This window comes from Falco rusticolus, chromosome 9, assembly GCF_015220075.1.
Source record: "Falco rusticolus isolate bFalRus1 chromosome 9, bFalRus1.pri, whole genome shotgun sequence".
NCBI lineage: Eukaryota > Metazoa > Chordata > Aves > Falconiformes > Falconidae > Falco > Falco rusticolus.
In genome coordinates, this window is record NC_051195.1 from 21,946,164 (window position 1) to 21,967,010 (window position 20,847).

General features: G+C 37.9%; 1 protein-coding gene across 8 annotated transcripts in view; it reads left to right on the plus strand.

The window, feature by feature from the left end:
- PCDH15 (protocadherin related 15) overlaps positions 1-20,847 on the plus strand; it is a 442,830-nt gene that overhangs the window by 273,422 nt on the left and 148,561 nt on the right. For all 8 annotated transcript variants that reach the window (XM_037400858.1, XM_037400859.1, XM_037400861.1 and 5 more), the window contains 3 exons: positions 266-398; positions 6,227-6,306; positions 12,411-12,504. In XM_037400858.1, the coding sequence (XP_037256755.1) occupies positions 266-398; positions 6,227-6,306; positions 12,411-12,504 (307 nt within the window). The remainder of the gene's footprint in view (positions 1-265; positions 399-6,226; positions 6,307-12,410; positions 12,505-20,847) is intronic.

Consider the following 20,847-nt stretch of genomic DNA (forward strand, 5'->3'; position numbering starts at 1 on the left):
TATTTTTCAAAGAACACTTGCACTACATTTAAGAAAATTATTTAGCTTTTCTTCTGTTAACATGGCAGGCTGCTTTATTTTTGATGCAGAATGAAAAACATGTCCTGAAGCTTTTAAAGGAGCAAGGGGAGGTTGTTAGAGCCTAGAGAACATGGAGTGTATACAATAGATGTTGTTGGTTGCATTGTGTTTCTTGATTTATTGATTTTGACTAGCTCTGACTTTTTTTTTTTTTTTTTTTTTTTTTTTATTCCTTGCATTGCAGGAGCTCTATTGCTACTGTTTACATTGAGGTCCTTCCACCCAACAACCAGAGCCCTCCCCGTTTTCCCCAGCTGATGTACAGCCTTGAAGTCAGCGAGGCCATGAGAGTTGGAGCCATTTTGTTAAACCTGCAGGTACAGATGCTTCCCTGTAAGCCTTTACTACATTCCCTCTGTGCCCATGCCATGCAGAAGCCAGTCCTTGCATACAGTGGCAAGGACTGTTTATAGGGGCTGAAAATTATTTAATTGTAATAAATAGCCCCTTTTACATGGACCATATAGGAAAAGTGCTTACTTTGATATTTTTGTAACTTCTTTTTTGTGTTAAATGTGCTAGAAGGTTCTATAGGTTGCATGTGGGACTGAAGTATATAAGAAAAAAATTCCATTAATAACTTAAAACTTGAAAGGCTTGTGATTTGTTATGTTAAAATCTCTCTATATATGTTTGCCAGCAAATCAGAGGAGCTTAAGACCTTCCGCACCTAATTCATGTGGAATTTCAGCAAGGTTTTTGGCCCTCAGCCATCTTTAGCCTGTAATTTTTGAAAAGCATCTGAAGATTAATTACTCCCCTTGGTGTATGCAGCTATTACTGTTACCAGTCTAACAAAAAGTAGAGGTCCCTGTACTAACTGACTGCCTGACAGAGCTCTGCAAGTGGAAGCAGTGAAAGCGTCTTCGTCCAGTATTGCTTATAAATAATGCTGCATGACACAGTTCGCAGACCCAGCTTGCTTCTCTGCGTGCTGCTGCATGGTTAATGTATCAGCTTTCTCCTAGCTTACTTACTGTCCCCTAAGCTTTTGCTGCATTGTGTTCTGTCTACATCTTGAAGGCCAGCTGTGCAAAATATGTAGATAAATTACAACTCTTTAGGTTGTAGTTGATCTTCTGGGGGATCAGGAGCTTAATATTATGGCTTTGAGTCTAAAGCAATAAACTCAGTATAGCACACTCTTCTGAGCATGGTTCCTGTGAACATTATAGCATGATTCAGACTTCATATAAAGCCATTCAAAGGAAGAAGACTGGAGATGTCTGAAGTAAACAGAAACCATAGACAGCAACAGCCTTACCTGCTTTCAGTCAGTGTTCTATTGAAGTCGATTGTACTCCGTGGAATTATGTCAGCTCATACTAGCTGAAGTGTGTGGCTCTGTGTGTTTCGCCCATTTAGTAAACACATGGGAAAAAAAATAATCCAAATTGAAGTGTGTGAAATAAAGGAAATCTAATTGAGTCATTGATGCAGGTGAATGGGTAAGTTTCAATTAAAATCATTTGCTGATGAAAGATGAAGATTATTATAGATGGTTGAGCTGATACAGCCAACTGCGCTGAGGGAGAATGACTCATTTAGCTCAGTGCTGAAAATTAACTTCTGGCATGTCTTTAATGCCTGCAGTGAGCTCAGAATTGAAGAGCCATGCTGTTCAGAGCCTTCTCCTCACTGGTGGGAAGATGCTTGGTTCTGGAAACCCCAAAGAGTAACAGGAACCAGGAGCATGCTGAGAAACCAAAACAGTTGTGTTTACGTGACAGGTGCTGGAATATATGGCTGAAGGGCTGAGTGATCCATGGAGGCAGAAAAACTATTAGCAAGTTTTAGTATTTAAGGATTTTATGCAATTTAAATGTGGTTAGAAAGTGAACCTCATTGTTGGAATAGTCTGTCTGCTTTAGTGTTGCACTAAACCCCAAGCATTTTACCTAGAATTTGTTTTGCTTTTCAAATGATCCTTGGTAAAGCGTGCTGAGTAAATCCAGGAGAGCCAGCTTGTGGCAGGCAGGGCAAAGGAGATGCAAAATTGTCATGTAAGCTACTCTGCTCCTAGCCTGGATGCTAGTGAGAATTCTGGTGATATAGCAGTGGGCATTCTCTTGCTACATGCCCAGGATCCCCAGAAATTATGAGTTACTGTGTTTAGGAGAGTGAAATGCATCAGTTAGTTTTAAGAGCTTAGGAAATGCACAGAAAATGTTGTCTTCTACTTAGTTACTGCAATGTAGATTTATGTTGCATTACCAATATGCTATGCATTACTTAATTCAGCTAGGCACTTCCTGTTTATGAAAAATAATTACTTGTTAAATCACAAAGATGCATGGCTTCATCTCTTCAGGATTAGTCAAAGACTGTATCTCTTGTAGGCCAGTGGTCCTGGGCCTGAAATGCAGATGCATTGTCTTTATAGTGCAAGTACAACTGCCTCATTCTGCATTAATATGCCCATCTGTATTAAAGGACTTTTATTGTGTGGAGTATATTTCTGTCTTCCATCTTTTTTCATTCCCTGTGCAGAATTGGCCAGGACATTTTAAACATTCATAAACTGATTATTTAAGCTTGTGAAATCTTGTGCTGTCTTTTCCAGGCAAACAGAAAGTTACCAATTAGTTATCTTGGGGTTTTTGTGGAATTTTAACAATACCTTAAGATGTTGCCTGTATTCCATAGGTAATATGGAATATTACCAGACCTCAAATATTTAACAAGTGTTTTCATCTGTAAATTTTCATGCTGATTTTTCATTTCATGAGTAGTCTTATTGATACATTATGTTTTTTGGACTTAATGTATGTTTTGGTTGATGCAGTAGGGTTAAGAGGTTATGTTTCTGTAACTCTCTCGAAAATCTTTTGGTAGTGTTGCATGCAGCCTGAGGATTACAAAAACTGGGAGAGAATGAGCAAGCTTTTTGAAATATTTCCAAGTTATCATAGCTAAAGATCTGCAAATTATCAGTGCCAATAACAATGCAAATACAGCTGTTTTAATTTTGCCTGTTTTACTTTAAAATACATGTTCTAAAAATAAAAATTACTTTCTCCTTTTCTGTTAAAGTTTTTTTTATACAGATGATGGAAAGATATTTTTTCTTACGCTAGTATTTATTTTATAATGTACCCAGTTGATTGTGACTGGTGTTTTAATTTAGAACATTTGAGATTAAGTAATGCAATATTAAATGGTCTCCACAGTATTAATTTGTAAATAAACCTCAAGAGTTTATTGCATGCCTGGGAGGTGTTTATTGCTTCATGTTTTGCCAGCCATTATTCATTATAATATACAAACACTGTAAACTTTCTGGGAGTCTGCAAAATGAATAGGACTGTTATGGTCCAGTTGTGTGCTGAACAAGGAAGCAACATGAAATCATTGTGCACAATTTTTTAAGTCACTATATGCAATTGATCTGGAAAGCAATAGGTATAGATTGCTCTCTTCTCATGTACAAGTCTTCAGTGTTTTTTTTAAGTGCATAATAACTTGCTGTTCTTTCGCTTTAAAGAAAACAGAAGTTTTTAAAAATAATGATAAACTTTCCCCCATGATTTTTAAAGTATGTTGATTTAAAAGTACATTTTCTTTGGACATAAGGAGAAAATGAAATGAACTAGACAAGTCTTTTATTTTTGGTCTTTTTGAAAGTCACCTGACTTGTTATGAATTAATATAGACCATAAACAAACCTCAGAGATAGCCTTAAATGTGCAGTGAGGACAGGATTCCCTTGCAGATGAAGTAAAAAGAATACGAAGGAGCTCTAAAGATAGAACCAACAGTGTGTTCCTGGTGGTTTATGATCTATGATACTCAGAGGTGCCAACTAGTCGTATTTTCTGCATCCAGTATTTCTGTAGTTTTGTGTTCTTGGCTAACACTTTTTGACTTGTCTTTACTGAGTCAGTTCCTGACTGTTCGTATGTTCCACATAAGAATATCTGCAGAATGCTCATACCCTCTAATGTGCTGGCACTTCCTGTCACTCGGTGCCATCCATGGATTTTATAAACAAATTTCCTGTTCTGTCACTGATGTTGTTAATGAAAATATTGATTGGTATTGGAAGAAACATACACACCTTTACAGAATTTAGTCAATACAAAATGCTATCCACTGCTGTCTGACCTTGATTTTTATGGTACGGTTTTTTCTTGCTTAATCCTGTCTTCCATTTGGAGACCATGTTGTCTAAACTTGTTTGTGAAAATGTCACATAAAGCAGTGTGAAAGCCTTACTATGGCTGAGATACATTATTACACACACAGCTTTTTCCCTATTTACAAGACCTGTTGTCCTGTTGTAAAAGAAGATTAGATTGCTTTGGCATACTTTGTTTTTGAGAAATTTAGCTTTGTGTTATCCATCTCCATATTGTCATCACAGGTACTTACAAATAATCTGATTATTTGTGGTTTTCTGGCAACTGAGCTCTACCTGTCTGGTCTGTGATTTCCTGGCTCATTCCTCTGTGAAAGATGTACCTTTTGTTTGCCCTTCAGCATGTTTGTCCTCTGTGAGTTTTCAAAGAAAAGTGCTAATGGCTTTGAGTTTGCTTTAGTCAGTGGTTTTATACATTACAATGAATTTCATCAGGCTTTAATTTCAGCAGATGATTTAAAGGTGCTCTATTTATGTACATATTCTTTGCCTTATTCTTTCCCAGCTCTCTTCTGAGAATTTACCCCTTTGTTGCCACAGTTAATTTTGTTTGCTGCTTGATTGAAGCTGAAATACAAGAACTGTTAGTTAGCTCTTTGACATTCTCAGCATCATCTTTTCTGCTTTTATACGGTGGCAAGGTACCACGCTCCGCAAGTTTCCTTTTTAATTTAAACATTTCTTTGTCCCTCTTTGTATTCTTTTTTGCTTCTATTACAGTTTTACCTCAACTTCTTCTGACTTTGTCCTCATATAGTTGTGCTTGCTTTTTCTTTATACAAGTCCCCATCATCTGACTTAGCCATAGTTTCTGTATGCTTCCTTTGGTTAAGGCAAGTTGGTTTCTTACTAGATTCCCTGTTCTGTCTGCACACTGGAATAGTTTGTGCTTCTGTTCTTAATTTGGCAGGGGGTGGTGTTGCTGTTTCTTTTTTCACTTTATTTTTTAAGAACTGCTTTTTAGGTGGTCAGTCTAAAGATAACCAGTCCTTGACTGTAGTCTCCAGCAAACGCTTATAGGGAATAGATAAGAAAAAGGATGGTTCTTGAAAAATGTGAAACAGAAATACTCTTTCCTTATCTTCTTTTTTATTTTCACCTGTCTCCTAGTAAATCCTGCCTTTCTTTGATCTTGTTGGTTGGCTGCCTTACAATTTTCATAGCAGTATCTTTTCTTTTTTTTTCCCCCCCGTGATAATGTGCTTAATCACTTTGGATTTTGAATGCTAAATTGTTGTAACCGTGAGACAGTTTGGGAGACAGTTCGGTAGACGATATTTTCTCTGAAAAACACTTTACGCTCTTTTGAGGGAAAAGATGTGTGTACATCTGACAAAAAAAAGTAACAATTACATGGCATATTTATGGCCATTTTTGGAAATAACGTAGCCAAAGCTTAACTTCGAAAGTTTTTTACCTAACTTCTGAAAAGCATTTTTGTCATCTAGTAGGTAGAATATATTTGTTTTGATGCCTTTATTAGCTCTTTTTGAAGATCTTATCCTGATCTTCATCCTCCCAAAAGCAAATTATTGTGGAGGGTGAATGCTGCAGTGTCTACGCTGCTCAGTGGAGCATCAGGGAAAGGAATGAGGTTCTGGTAAACTAACAGAAAGAAGAAACAGGATAAGAAGTGGAAATGAAGAATAGGAACAAAGGAAACAAGAAGTTCAGTCTAATCAGTCTATAGCTGCACAAAAATAAAAGTACTTGAATAAAGCCTGAATTTCATACTTGTGATGCTGTGTGTATATATGTAGTAGCAATTTGAAAGTCTGTATTCAGGGTATTGTCGTTTCTCTGTAGCATAAGAATTCTGATGTGCTACAGCTTTATCTTAAGTAGAACATCTGTAATTACCACCCTTGCCTTAGAAATAGAGAGATTGATGTCATTCCTGTAGATAACTTCAATAAAACTTATGGAGTTAATTTTCCATTTTGTCAAGTGAAGGAAAGAAAAGAAAGCTTCATAACTGACTTAATTTTATCCCCTTTTTTCCTAAAGGCTTTTGATAGAGAGGGTGACCCTATAAGATACCTCATTCAGAATGGAGATCCTCAACAAGTTTTTAATCTCTCTCAAAGGTAAGTGGAAAACCCTTAGAAAACAGACTTGTAACTTTTCAGTCAAGTGAATATGTGGGCTGAGAGCAAAACCAAAGACTTGTAATCAGACATATTCAGCTGTTCCATAGATTGGCTCTTAGATGTTAATGAGAGCTCTGTGAATGATACTGTACTCTGGAGTTTTTCACAAATGAATATTTATTTATTTTAAACACTTTAGTAGGTGAAACTCACTGAGGTGGAAACATGCTATTTAAAAGAGTGACCAGAGATTAATTAAAAACGTTATACTTGTCAGCTCCTGACTAATGGCAGGGACAATTTTTGCTTTAGTTTCCTGCCTTCAAGTGTTTTAGTCTGTAGTGGAAAGTCTTTTGAGCATTATTTTAAAACATCTTTTCCTTTAATTGAATACCAACTTAAATAGAGTTAGAAACCAAGGGTACATTATGAAATTATAAGCACCAGTTAGGTCTGTGCCTGTCTCATCACCCCCTTCTTTACTTTACCCAAGCAGCTATTATTTACACTCCAAAGTATCTTTTCTCTTCATAGGAAGGAGGGAGGGTGGTGAGCTGACTCCCTGTGGTAGGTGATGGTACAAAAGTAACTTGGGTCTTATTTGTTGTTGGTGCAGGTGTAATTGCAAAAAATTGTTCTAATTTGGTGCGTGGGACAGATTGTACAGAAACAGGGCTGTATGTTCTGAGTAAGCTTTAGATCACTCACTGTGATGAATCTCCCATATATGGAGAATAAAATCACTTAGGAAACAATATGAAAAAAGCCTTGACAATCCCAAGAGATGCTGCTGATGTTATCCACCAGGATTGATGGGCCCTTTAATAATAAAGACTTGTTAGGCAAGGAAAGGGACAGTTTAGAGAGAGGAGACTGTTCCACTGAGCTGGCAAGACCAGGAAATTGTGTTGGGCTGCTGTTTTTATTCATTGCTTAGTGCTGGAGTTTTCCGTGCAAATCAGGGAAGGTGTGCTTTGTTTACCAGCTCAGAGGAAGTGTTGGGAGTCATAGCTCCTCATAGCTCCAGAACAGCGTGGATTTGCAGGGTTTTCTGCACAAGCAATGCTAGCAATCCTCCCCTTAACACAGAGAAGTTTGGTCGGTCTGACCTACTCTGTGACCTTTGGAAGTTGAATAATGAAGAGTGTGCCTGGCTATGTGAGAGAACCTCTGAAAAGGGGGCTACTCAGTAGGTAATTGTTTTGTGTAGTTCGTGCTTATCACAGCACTGTTCACATCCCACCATAAAAATCTTGAAAGTTCTCCATGCCAAAGAAACTTAAAAATGCGTGCAAATTCAGGACAACTCCTGGCCTGCCAAACCTGTGGTGTGAAGGTATTCTCAAAGTCAGATCCTAGGCAGTTTCTGTATTGTCCAGCTTTGGATGTAAAAAGGGTGGCAATACTCAGAAGTCAAGATGTTAAAGGTGGCAGGTGAATTCACAGCTGTGAATTCGGTCTGAAAACAATTAAGAAATCTGGTGCCTTCTCTGAAGGCTGCAGGCACAGCACCACCCCTGTGCGTTCACAAGCAGTCTTGCAGCAGTTGCAGGTGTCACCTTCCAGGGCCTGTCAGGGGTGGCTGGGAACCCTCCTTGATCCCACCCAGCCCCTAGGGCCCATCACGGGCAGCCTGACACCCCCCAACACACACACGCCAGCCTCATGTCCCCCCCTCATGGGTCTGAACATCACACCTCATTAAGAGTTTCAGCACAAACTTAGGCTAGTGTTTGTCTTTTTTTGATCTGTTGCCTCTTAGTAACAAGAAGAGCTCTTTGAAGTGTTTTCTCCTTCCTGCTCTCCTTGCATCTGTTTTCTTGGAAATTGTGCAAAGTTTTTTTCAGCCTTTTGCACGTGTTTTTTTTCTAGATGTTGAAATGTCTCGATAAGAAATTAAGGTAGGATTACTGTTAAACAAAGCATATAGTTAATGTGAGTGGCATGTTAAGGCTGCAGTAATTTATCTCAATGTTTCATAAATACATTTTTAGATACTTTAAGGCTAAGGCAGAGGCCATTAACATGATTCTTTTCCTTTTTCTCATCTGGATTATTTTCTTGCATCCTGGAGCCTATCAGTTAATCCCTGTGTGACACGAGTACTGAAAATTACCAGTTTTACATCTACCTGCTAGATCTCTTTTATTCTCTATTTGAGGATGTGAGATGGTTTTGTTCTTTCTTCTTTGGCAGTACCTGAGCACAATCGGTAGTAATTCAGTACCTTCTTGTGTTCCCCAGGGAAGGTGATGATTAAAACCTGGGGTATTAAATGAATGTAAGTACCTCTGAATCCTTGAGTAAAAGACAGTAGTTTTTATAAATTAGTCTGTCTCTTGAATGATGTTCATGTATTGAAATGGAGACTGTAGATTGTGAGTGTTCAAGCGGTAGGAAGGAAGAGATAAAAAAGGCAATATGATAGTCCGAAAATATTGGAGAAATTAAATGGATACATATGGCTAAAGGTCAGTGTTAGTAAAGCAGTATTTGTTGTCAATAATTTGTTCTTAGCTCCACTTTGATTTTTGTGTGTGTGAAATAATACTTTACTATGTAAGTATTATGTTCTATTCACTGTCCCTTTCCTAAAAAATTCTTCTGTTTGTATTTCATTGCAGTGTCTTGAACAAATGCTGGAAAATATAGATGATCTATTATGATAGCTAATTGATTTGCAGAAACACTTGGAAATAAGAGAATTACTAAAATACAGAGCATGGTTTAGCATTTCCCGTCAGTTAATAATACATCTGACTTTCCTACAGCTCAAAGGAAACTAATGCCTTTCTCAGGAGTGTCACTACTGTTTCACTGTCTGCTATTTATAAACTACAAAACGGTTAGTTTAGAAGTTGAATGGTCTTTAGTAATACAACAAAAATATTAATTGAGCTCAGCTGTATATTCCTTAGCAGAAGAGAGTATATGAGTCTACAGTGAGATAAGCAGTGTTATTAATTTGTCTCACACAAATTACAGGATAGGTTACTAGAAACCCTACCACTTCTACACTCATTGCCTTCTTGTGGGTCATGTATGTAGGCAATGCTAAGATTTTACTGTTACTCTAATTATTAATAGTCTAATCAAAAGACTTAATAGTCCTGTTATGACACTAATGCAAACAACTAAAATAGCAAATATAGGTATGTTTTAGTATGTGTGTGTTATGTAAATATAAAATATGTGTAATGCAAATTATTTTATGTGTATGTGTAATTTTAACATTTATATATGTATAATCATACATATGTATACATACACATGTATTTTAATATCACTATCAATATATATCACTATAGCCATATATATAGCTACATTTATATCACTGTATACTACATATATGAGTTTATGTAAAAACATATATAAATGTATGCATAAACATTCTAGGGTCTGTCCCTTGCTCTGGTGTTGTGCTTAACCCTTTCACTTTCCTTTTGGGGTCATTCAGGGCAATAATTTTCTCTGGAGCAAGGGTCTGTGCTGAGTCTTCAGCACCTGAAGTCCTGCCCTGGGAGGAGCAGTATGATACTGAAGGTTTCATTCTCCTCACTCTAGGGTCCATCTTGAGTCATATTTACATCTGACACACTCTGTACCGTGCTTTTTTTCTTCCTGTCTGTGTGCAAGTCTATTTTACATCTGAACTTACTGCATGTGGGGTGCTTTGCATAAATGGATACTTGTTTATTTTTCTTTGTGACCCCAGACTGGTTTTGGGCAGCTCCTAAGGTTGTGTTTCTTTAAAAATGGTAGGCCAATGGTGAAGTGTTTGTAGCCTAGGCCCTCTGGTGTCATCCTGTGCCTGAATATTCGCTATGCTAGAGGCTGTGCCTGTACTGCTGCACACGTAGTTCACTCTGCACAATAACCAAGTTATAGCTACCTCTTCGTTAAAAAATATATGTATATATAAAGATAGGCACCACACTACAAAATTGTAGAGAAGGAAGCAAAAGCTAAAACTGTATTCGTATCGGGTACCTGCTCATTAGAGAACTGCTGTTTAAAGCTAAAATCAACCTTGGAGCAGGCTGAGGCAAGTCCGTGCAAAGAAGTGTGGCAGGTCCTGAGGCCCTGTTGTAGCTTGGCAGAGCACTTGTGGCTTAGGACAGGACATGTCAGCTCCATATTCACTGGGTTACAAAACTATACACAACACGTGTGTGTCCCATTGTTTTTTACCAACCTCCAGAAGGTTTTTTAGGTACAAAGAATTTGCTAGCTTTTCCTTTTTTTGAGGAAGCCGGACATGAAACGTGCCTAGGTTATAGTTGTGTAACAGTGGGACATTGCATGTAGCATCTCCAGAAATATTCTTTTCTTTGATTGCTGAGTTTGAATATTGTTTTGTCTACCAAGCTTTCAGTCCTACAGGAGAATTATGCTCCCACTCACGGTTTTCACCTATTTCTGTAGTATTTATTTGAAGAAACTGCTTGCAGTAACAGCTTGCCAGTAAGTGTTGGTATTTGTCTCTGCTGAAAACAACACTGGAAAAAGTCTTGGCCTGGAACCAGTTTCTGAGGTCTTCTCCGAGAGTATGAAGTTACAGCAGAAGCTCTACAGAAATTTATAGTCTAGGGAAAAAACATCACTAGTTATAGATTATATACATCCAAGCGTTCTGAAGAAGTACAGCTAATGAGATCTCATAGTTTAGTGGGACTTTTATTTTGGCTTTGGCTTTTTTTTTGTTGTTGTTTTCATAAAATCTTTTTTTGAAGAAGTGAGTGTTTAGGTTCTAGGTCATGAATGTAAAACGTAGGTTCAAACAGTAAAATTTATAGCTGTGTCTGACAAATCCTTGTGTCTGATATGCCAATTAAAAATGGAGTAACACGTGAAAAGTCACAGCATGCCAAGATGGTAGCTCGTGTGGATTTTGGCTGCAAAATTACATGCTGTTACACTTTTCCTGAAATGTTGCAAGCTGACCATAACATGTTTGGTGGAGTTTCATGGGAGAAGCTGCTTAGCCATGCAACAAGAGGATAAATGTCATCCTGGATCCATGTTTGTTGGTGCATATTTCTTGAATAGCCTATGGATTGGGTGGTGTTTAAGAGGTGTCAATTTGTTACATACATGACCAGGTTCCAGTAGATGCCAAAATCCTATAAATGAAATGCAGAGCTTTAGGGCTGGTCACAGCAATATTGTACCAGTTCAGGTAAGCAGAGTTTAGCTTGCTTAGGATTGTCGACTCAACAGTACTTTTCTAATGCTTCCTAATGTAAAATTAATGAGTCCAAGGTGGGATCTTGTTGCTGTGTTGCTATAGCACACCTCCAGGTGGCTTCCAGACTTCTGCATAAGGAAATGAAATAATCCTAAAGAAAAAGTTCTAATTATTTTATTTGTCAGCTATTACAGGAATTTGTAATGCTTTCAAAGAGGATTTTTGTAACATTGTATTTGTTTTATTCTTTCTGTAAGCAGCTGCTTAATAGCCCTTCATTCATCAACTTTTTAAAGTGGGCATCAATAATCACAATATCCTGATTAATTTTCCACAACATTTGTGCCTATATTAATGCTTTATTATTAGGAAATGTGGTATATCTGTGCTTGCGCTGAAAAGGCATTAGCTTATTGCAGCACTTTTATTGAAATTACACGATGCGCAGTTTAGTAACCTATCCCTATAAAACTTTGAGGAGACTCATACTTAAGACTATGCATGTTGTACTCTCAAAGTTCACTGCTGCAATCCTGTTTGGTATCGGGACTCCTCTGTGATTAATAGACTGCTTGTGATTCTCTCTTCTCCTTTATTACAGCAGTGCAGCTTTCTAACAAATTAGGGTCACGTGTTCAGTGTAAGTCTATCTTTTATAGAATCCTGTAGAACACTAGGTTGATATTTTAATCCCAATTTATACATGTATCAAAGCAGAAAGCATTAGAAATCGGCTCATCATTTTTATTAGCCTTTACCTTCCCAAAGCATGCTTTCAGTTGTAATAAAGTCTAAAAACGTATTAACTTGCTCAAAGGGAAACAGTTGTGTAATGCAAAGTAGTGGAACAAAGGTCCTTGTAGATATCTTAAAACTGTTGTGATAACATTTTATGTTTTTGTTTTATTACTAGTTCTGGACTGCTAGCCTTAGGAAAGCCCTTGGACAGAGAAAGCACTGATCGCTATATTCTGATTGTTACAGCCTCGGATGGCAGACCAGATGGGGTGAGTTTCCTGTGAAAGTTTAAGAAAATGGGCTATTATGATACATGGTTAGACACTTGAAGTATCTGTTATATGGGTCTTGAGCAAGTATAACTGTCATCTGCAACAAGCTTTCCTTTATCTTAGAAAGGTTTGTATAGGTAAAACATGTGTATCACTATGGTAACGTCCTTCGATCTTGAAACAAAGTGACTTTGCTGCTACTTACACCTTTTTGTTCTTCAACAAGAACCAATGCAGTCAAGGTTTTGTGTTACTCAGATATATGCATCTTTCTCAGTGCTATTAAAAAAGCAGTCTTCCTTCTCACCTCCTAAAGATCAGTTATGTGGGCAGGTATATTGTAGATATGTACTTTATCTAGTCAAATGCATTTCACTTTTTTCAGATTTGACAGGTGAAAGCACTGTCCAGGTAAAATTCTGGAAAAGTCCCCATTCCACTTTTCTTAAAAAAACCTTTTATTGGAAGGTATTTCTAAGTCTTCTATGTTTGCATTGATCAGGCATGCAGCGACGCCACAATCTAACCAACAAACTATTGCTCACATCTGTTTAGTGTAACAAAATTGTGATTTTCAATTTCCATATTAAAAAATGGAGGGCTATTTAAGGATATGTATTTATTCATCAGGCAGAGGCAATGGAATTAGTTTTTCTGAAAGCTTGAAGCAATCCCAACAGGGGGAATTCACCACAGCTGGATTGTGCAAGGTACGTGGGAATGCAGCAGTTCTGCTGTGGATTTGTGCTATGGAATAGCATAGATAGAGGAGAAGTCTCTGTGTATCTGACCTTAAAATTACAGTGTATAAGGGCAGATCTAAAATACTATATATCCACATTATCTGGGCTATTCTAGGAGGCCATGTTCAGCTTTGAGATTGAAACAGATAAATCTTTGACAGTTTGCTATGGAGCAATCATGAAAGCTCTGTGGTTTGGACCCCTTGCTCACCCTGTTTTCACAACAGCAGAAGAAAATCTTATGTATTCTTTCTGTGGCATGCCCTTTTCCCAATTTTAGCGTCTTCAGCTTACAAGGTTTGCCTTCCATCTCAGTGTTTACTCAATCTTTTTTTTCCCCAAAAAACTATATGCAATTCAGTGACAATATGGAGTAACTGTAACAGATCCTACACCTTTTCCATTAAAAATCTGGTTATGGTTATCTTCAGTGATTCATCTTAATATTGTAATTTTGTTACTTGTGAACTACTCTCCATTTTTTAATAGCTGTGGGTTGAATTGTTTTAATCTCTTAACTTCCAGCTGTGAAATCTGAAGACTTAAATAAAAGACTGGTGTTCGCATACTGATTGCTATCTCCAGCCCTGCCAATGTCTTCCTTGGTCCAGGGAGACCTGCCAAAATTGATCTGTCTTTCCATTTCTGGTATCTCCAGGAGTTTGGAGGTCAGCATACGGGGCAGCAGGACACTGCCCACATGGGATCACCCTTCTGCTTGGTGTACAGCAGCCTAAGCCCCAGTCTCTTGGGGAGCAATGTTTCTTGCAGGAGCCTTTCCCATAAGCCTGGTGGTATGAATCATTGCCTTTCTAAACCCATGAGTTACTGGATTCCTGATGTTCTAGGAACTGAAACTCTTGCCCCTGGCAGCTGAAACCAAGACAGCCTGTGCCCTGCCTGCTTCACTCTGCTGTAAACCCCATGGGATATTGGACTCATACACAGTATACAGTGTGGTATTGGCCCTCCTTTTTATCCCTGGTGTTCTCTAGAGAAAACTAACTGTTCCCCACCAGCATCTGTGAAGTGTGTTGAACACATTTTTGCATGTGGAAAGTCTGTGGTCCCGCACACTTTAAATTTTTGGTGGTTTAATGGTGGGTTTTTTTCTGGTCATTTTTCTGTGTCATTTATAAAGGGCCTAAGAGACTTTTAGCAATATTGCTATGGCACTAAGTAGTTGAGGTTTCTGTATTCTAAGCCCCAAGGCTTATTTAACTGCTTAATGTTGTGTGGTGACAGTCATGTTGACACCTTTTGACTTTTGGGGACTGCTTATTCCATCAAAATTAATACAGACATAGTTATGCCATCACCAACCAATACAGCTTTCCATTTAGTAGTGTGGCCTGGCTGACACGGTTTCATCACTTTTGCATGCCTTATGATGCTCTTGGTTGTTTAAAATGCTCAGCTATGCTTTCCAAGTTGTTGTTGTTGTTCTGAGTTATAACCTGGAGCATTAACAGGCTTGTGGTTTTTCTCTGACCTTGGAATAGCATGACCTACCACCCATCACTGTCAACAATATGACACGACAAACAATTAAGTATGCATTAATTGAGTAGTCAGGAAAATATTTTTATTTCCTTAGTAATGAGACTTAGTTGTAGATGAGCAGACAAATGATAGGCAAATGAAAAATATATCAAGCTCAAATTGTTTTCACAAATTGTGGTTTGTTTGGATGGGATTTCAAGGCAAGAATTCACGTCTGCATTTCAGGGGGAGAAGTTAGAAAAAAACATACATGACTTTTTAGAAGAAAGAAAAAGCCTTCTGTGCTATTTATTATTGGCTTGTGTGAGTGTGTATGTGTCAGTTAATTCATATAGATAAAACTGAAAGCTCCATTGTATTCTCTTTGTGTGTATTGTGTGATTTAAGCAGAACTCAAACCTAAAATACAAATGTCTGATTGAGAAAATATTCACCCAGCACTTCAAAAATGTGTTTTCTGCCCAAGTTTTGGCAAAACGGAACAGCTCAGTGCCTTGTTTATAAAGCTATGTGGGAGTTAGTAATTAGATACTCTTAAAAATTTCTGCTGTTCAGGGTATAGTCTGAGATTCTCTGGATAGGACAGATCAGAGGTGACCTAGCTCTGGGAGGGTTTCTCTAAAAGCCATGAATCTCAGACTCTGCCCGTTTCTTCCGCAATGAACTCTTCATGAAAAAATGGGAATAATATTAGCATTGCAGGCCCCAAAACTGGTTTGGGGCCATGTTTCCTGACAAGACACAGGACCATCAGACAACCTTTAGAAAGGCATCTGCAAGAAAACTTGTCTTGGTGGGCTGAGCTGGCCCAGAGCAGCTGGGTGCTGACTGCACAGACTGAATTGGCTTTTTTTTAAAACATTTTGATTTTTTTTTTGGCGTGCTTTCTGTATGTAGTTCTGAGTACACAGCACTAGATTCTGAATTTCACTCTGAAGTCTGATGCAAAGAAGTGAGATGCTGCAATATTTAACCTTTAAATGTGGCTAAAACATTCATGGATTTGCAGTTACTCAGTACAGGAGATTAAATCAGTGGGGCGTAGAATTTAGAAACTCTGAAAACTATATTCCTGGCTACAGTATGGAGAAGTATGGTGTTTCACAGAAGGTCATGGTAGTTTCTCAGTCACAACAATGCTTTTAGAAGGATCAACAGTTGAAAACTAGTGTACGCTCACCTTATGATCTAGCTAAATAATTGCCTCAGGCTTTAAATGAAAGCAGGATAAATACCATTGTATTTGTGATCCTAGATGATGAGTCAGACCAGGGCAGCCTAATAGTGTCTCTGTCCCAGGGGCCGTGAGGCACACCGGTGTGCTTTGTGTAGACACAAATACCATGCCATACTTCATATTAGTGTCTCATTCTTCATCAGAGCAGACCAGCATTTCAGGAGGGTATTCATCCACCAAGAGAGCCATAAGTAGCCTTATTTCCATGTATTGTGTTTCATCATGTAAGTTAGAAGGTCTAAAATTATTAATGATCTTCTAAGATGACTGAAATATTGAAGTCTATCTCCCATGACACTTGAACTAATTACCTTCCTTAGAGCAACAGGTAGAACTAGATCAAGGTAATTTAAACAGAGATTTCCTACTTGAATAATGTACAGAGATTTAATTAATTACAGTAAATGTTCTGTTACTCCTGTAAATATTACCTGTATCTGCTCCACATCAGCTCCATTATCTATCAAGAATAAAGCATGTATGCCTCTTTCAGTAAACATTGCACTGAGATTTTGTGTACAAAAATGCTTGTATTGAAAAAGGCTTCTACTTTACTGACATTTTTGTACTCAGTAAAACAAGATTGCCAAAAAATTTTAAAATCAATGCAGCCTGTTCATACTGTGGAACTTTATTACTACCTTAATGTAGTGCATTTATTTTGATCTGTTGGGTGCAGTGGAAAGGAATAGTTCTTAAATAGATGGAAAGGAACAGTATAAACAGATAAATGATTTTGTACTTCGTCATCTAAAAGAACTCCTCCAATTATTTCCTTTTCAACCATACAAACTGCAACTAGAAAGAAGCACTGCCTATTACTATTTTGCTGACAAGTTATGTACTTTGTATGAGAAAGCCTTAAAATTTGTACTGATCGGTAAATCTCGGTTTGCACAAGAGGAATTTGTCCTGCCAGATCTCATTTTCTGTGACAGAAGGCTTTCTCCAGGCCCCAGCTTTTTCTAGGGTGAGCTTCAGGAGACTCCCAAACTTCCAGTGTTTGTGCAACTTTGTCTGCTTGCATTGCATGGATAATATTCCCTATAAAGACTTTGATTTCAATTGCTAACAGGGAAGGGGTGATTTAAGTAATCCTCATAAAGAAAAATCCTCATAAAGATTGATCACATTTTTAAAACAAAGGTTTTGAGCAGATTGTAGTACTGTTTTGAAAACTGAGTTTATTTTAGGGTGAGAAACAGTTCTGCATCAAGGATTATTGAAGCTTTTTGTATCCTAAAATAAATAATAATAATAAATAAAAAAAGCTTAAGTAGAACTATGTTACAATAGATCTTGCAGCAGAGTTCACAATAACAGTGATGTATAGTGTAACATTGAGTATAAATTTTGTTATTGTGTATATTAAGTAATATCACAGTCATGATAGTAAATACCTTGGTTGTGAATTCTAGTTAGACTGGAAAATGTAAGATGGGCAGACTGCTTTTCAGTCAGCACTGTTTGTGCAAAGTTGGAGAGCTCAAGAGTAGATGCACTTGCCCCAGAAGCTCCTTGCCCCAGACCCCTCTCTAGCTGAGTGTGCCTTTCTTCGTAGATTAGAAGAAACCTCTGCTCTTTTTATCACAGCAGTGAAGTCTCTAGTTCTGAGTAAATAGGTAAACTATGCAGGACTGCTAGGGGAATTGCAGCTGAAGGCTCTGGGAGCCCATGTTCCTTACCTGTTTTTAAGTTCTCAGGTTTGGTTTATGATATAAAGACCTTGGTAGAGATGCCACAGCTTTATCCATTTGCAATTAAGACACTGAATCCTGAGCTTTTAGTTTAGATGCAGACCCATTTTTCCACAGCTTTGTCTCTGGCCAGCTGCATGACAAATGTAGCCTCCTTCGTACTTTAGCCTCCAACTATATTAGGTGATGCGTAGCACAAAGTGTGCTCTAAATTTGGGTTGTCTAGCCTGAGCTATATAGCTTGGGATATAAGCTACCAGCTGCTGCTGGTTCATCCTGTAGGAACAGTAATGTTTTGATCCTATGCTATTGAGATGCTTTTTGGCTGCTTGGACAGCAGATCAATACTCTCTCTCCTCTACAAATAGATATGTAGGGTTGGAGCCTGGGAGGTCACAGGGCTGGTGACTGGCATGACATGGAGATCTATCCAGTCAGTCCCATGTGTTTGTCAAGGGCATTTCTTGAATGTGTACATGATTTTCTCTTCCTTTCCCACTGAAGTTCTCATCTTCTATATTTTCTTTTTGAATGTGTGAGGTCTTAGTTTTTGGGGATTTATTTTTGTGTGATTGACAGCTTTTATCTTTGTGTCCTCCCCAGGCTTTTTCTGATCTATTTTCATTAGTGTAATTATTGACAGGCTCCAGCCTTGTCTTTCCCTTCAGCCTCAGTCTCTTCTCTCCTAAATTTCTTTGCAGTCCAGCTGGCCATTTCTTCTTTCTAACTTGGAGAGGTGTAGAGGGAGAGGGTTGGTAGAAACTGCTTTTAAAGTTCTCATGCCCTACACTGGAAGGAAACAAGGTCTGAAAATACCTGAGGCTTGCAGCCTTGCTGATAGGGACAGACCAGAAAAAAATAACATGCTCCCTCTTCCCCATGGCCCGGTGGACATTGTTGTTGTGGTTATGCAGCTTCTGTGCATTCAAAAAGGTTAGTGAACAAAGCCCTAAACAGTTGTGCATATTTACCCATCACTTTTTTCGAATTTGGCACTTTATTGTCCCCCTCCGTTACCAATAAATATTACATTCCCATTAGCAACGTCACTCTTCAGGCTATCACTCTCCTGAAGCACTGAGCTTGGACAGCATAGCAATTTACCTGTTATATAATTCACGTATATTTTATTCTGGTACTTGTCACTCCCAGTATTTTGAGATCTGAGCAGCTGTTTTCCCTGTTTGATAAAGAATAGCTATTATTTTGGATATCATTATTTAAGTATAGTCTTCTTGAATGGAATATAGGTAAGCCCTGATATGTAGATCAGAAGCATTATTTACACTTTCTTTTTTGATCCAATAAGGCCTTGGACTTTGCCCCATTTGCAAATATAATTATTTGCAAGCTAGTTATATCTAGAGATGATAGCATTTGTCTAAATTAATAAACCTGCTTGACATCAGAGCTAAGAATGTTTCCTCTCTAAGGCATAAATGCTCTCATCAATTCCCAACTTCAATTTAAATGGCTGGGTACAAATAAAATAAGTCACAAGTGAAATTTCCTTCAAATTTATCATCTATAACATTTATCAGGGCCTGGCATTCTTAGGACAAAAGATATTTGTGGAGGCAATGTAAACGTTACATTTATTGCTTAGGGAAGAATTATATATGTAAGAACTATTTTAGTGGCCCTAAGAAAGCTATAAATTGCAGCTGTTGATCTTTTGTTTGACTTAACATTTATTATAAAAGAGAAGTAAACACGGTTTGCTTCAGTAATAAATAGGAAATGCCTGATCTGAGGCTATAATGCTTTTTTCCCCTGCGTGAATTTCCAGCAATAGCTTCAACACTCCTTTCCAAGCCATACTTGCCGAATCTTTTGTAGAAATGCCTAGTTTTAAAAGAGTCAAGGCAGTTTTTTAATCCTTACTGTATTATCTTGGTATTTGCAAGAGGAGTATCTATTCAGTTGATGCACAAAACCAGTTGTGAATTAGGTCTCTCTTTCATTACTTTGGGGACCTACTCAAGTTTGTTTAAAGACTTTTAGTGGTAATTAAACATATGTCAAGAGCTTTAGTAAAACAGCCACTCTGTTCATGAGAGAGTGCTGGTTTACGGTCTCTTTTAGCATCCTCTACAAAACACTGCAACTTTCCATAATTCCTTAAGAAATTTGTGAAACTATTTGCTTTCATTTTTCAAGTATGTAATGAACAAAATAGCCTGTATACAATCAAGGGGGCAAACTGAAAGATTCTACCTGCAGGTGATTTTCTTCAAACATCTTTTCTTCAAACAGCTATTTCTCTATTTGTTTTCCCCAAGCTTTGCAAGGAAAAATCTGCTTCCTGCTGCTCATAGTTCTAAACATTGACTTAATTTTACTCTGTCATATGCAAGTCACCTTGCAGTGGTATAAGACTAGAGCCAAGCAAAGAGGACAATAATGTTGTAGGGAGCTGGGACATAGGTTCCAGATGCATGTTGCACTGTTTAGTGTGAGAACCAGTGAATGAAGAGAGAATAAATCTTTCTTTGAATCTTGAGGCTATGAGATACATAATGCAGCTATCTTCCCCCCCACTGCACAACAAAACAAGAAAGCTGGCTTTGCAGAAGTAAATGGGCACCAAACTGGAACTTGTCTTTGAATATAATTTTCTCTGCTTTGATAGTCAGAGGCAAGAATACTCTTAGAGCTCCTCATGCTCTTCATTATTGACTGAAAAATTTCAATGTAATGTTGTGACAAAGTTAAAAGCCTCACCACTTCTCTGTCTATGTGCTGAAGGTTTCCTTGGCTGAAGAATTTAAGCTAGTGACCTACGAAATGAAGTGGGGGTTATGTGACAGTAGAAGCGATTTCAGGCAGCCGCTGCTACCTGCAGTTGAAAATGGTAACAAGAAATGGTAGGCTTCTCTAACGATACAAGAAACTGAGCATCACACAAAATATAGTGACCCTTTTGCAGTATGTTTACTTCTGTCCTCCTTGCAGTGCACTTTTTATCCCCAAAGCATGTATTCGCTACCTGTGGTCCATCTCACCTGAAGGGTAGTGTCCCATATAGTTACTAGCTGCTGTAAGAAAGGGTATGACCCACGATCTACTTGCTTTCATGTTTTCTGTTGCAGTGACAGACTGAAAAGAGGTTATAGCTAGCCCTGAACATAACTTCTAAGCAATGATTATTTAATCAATG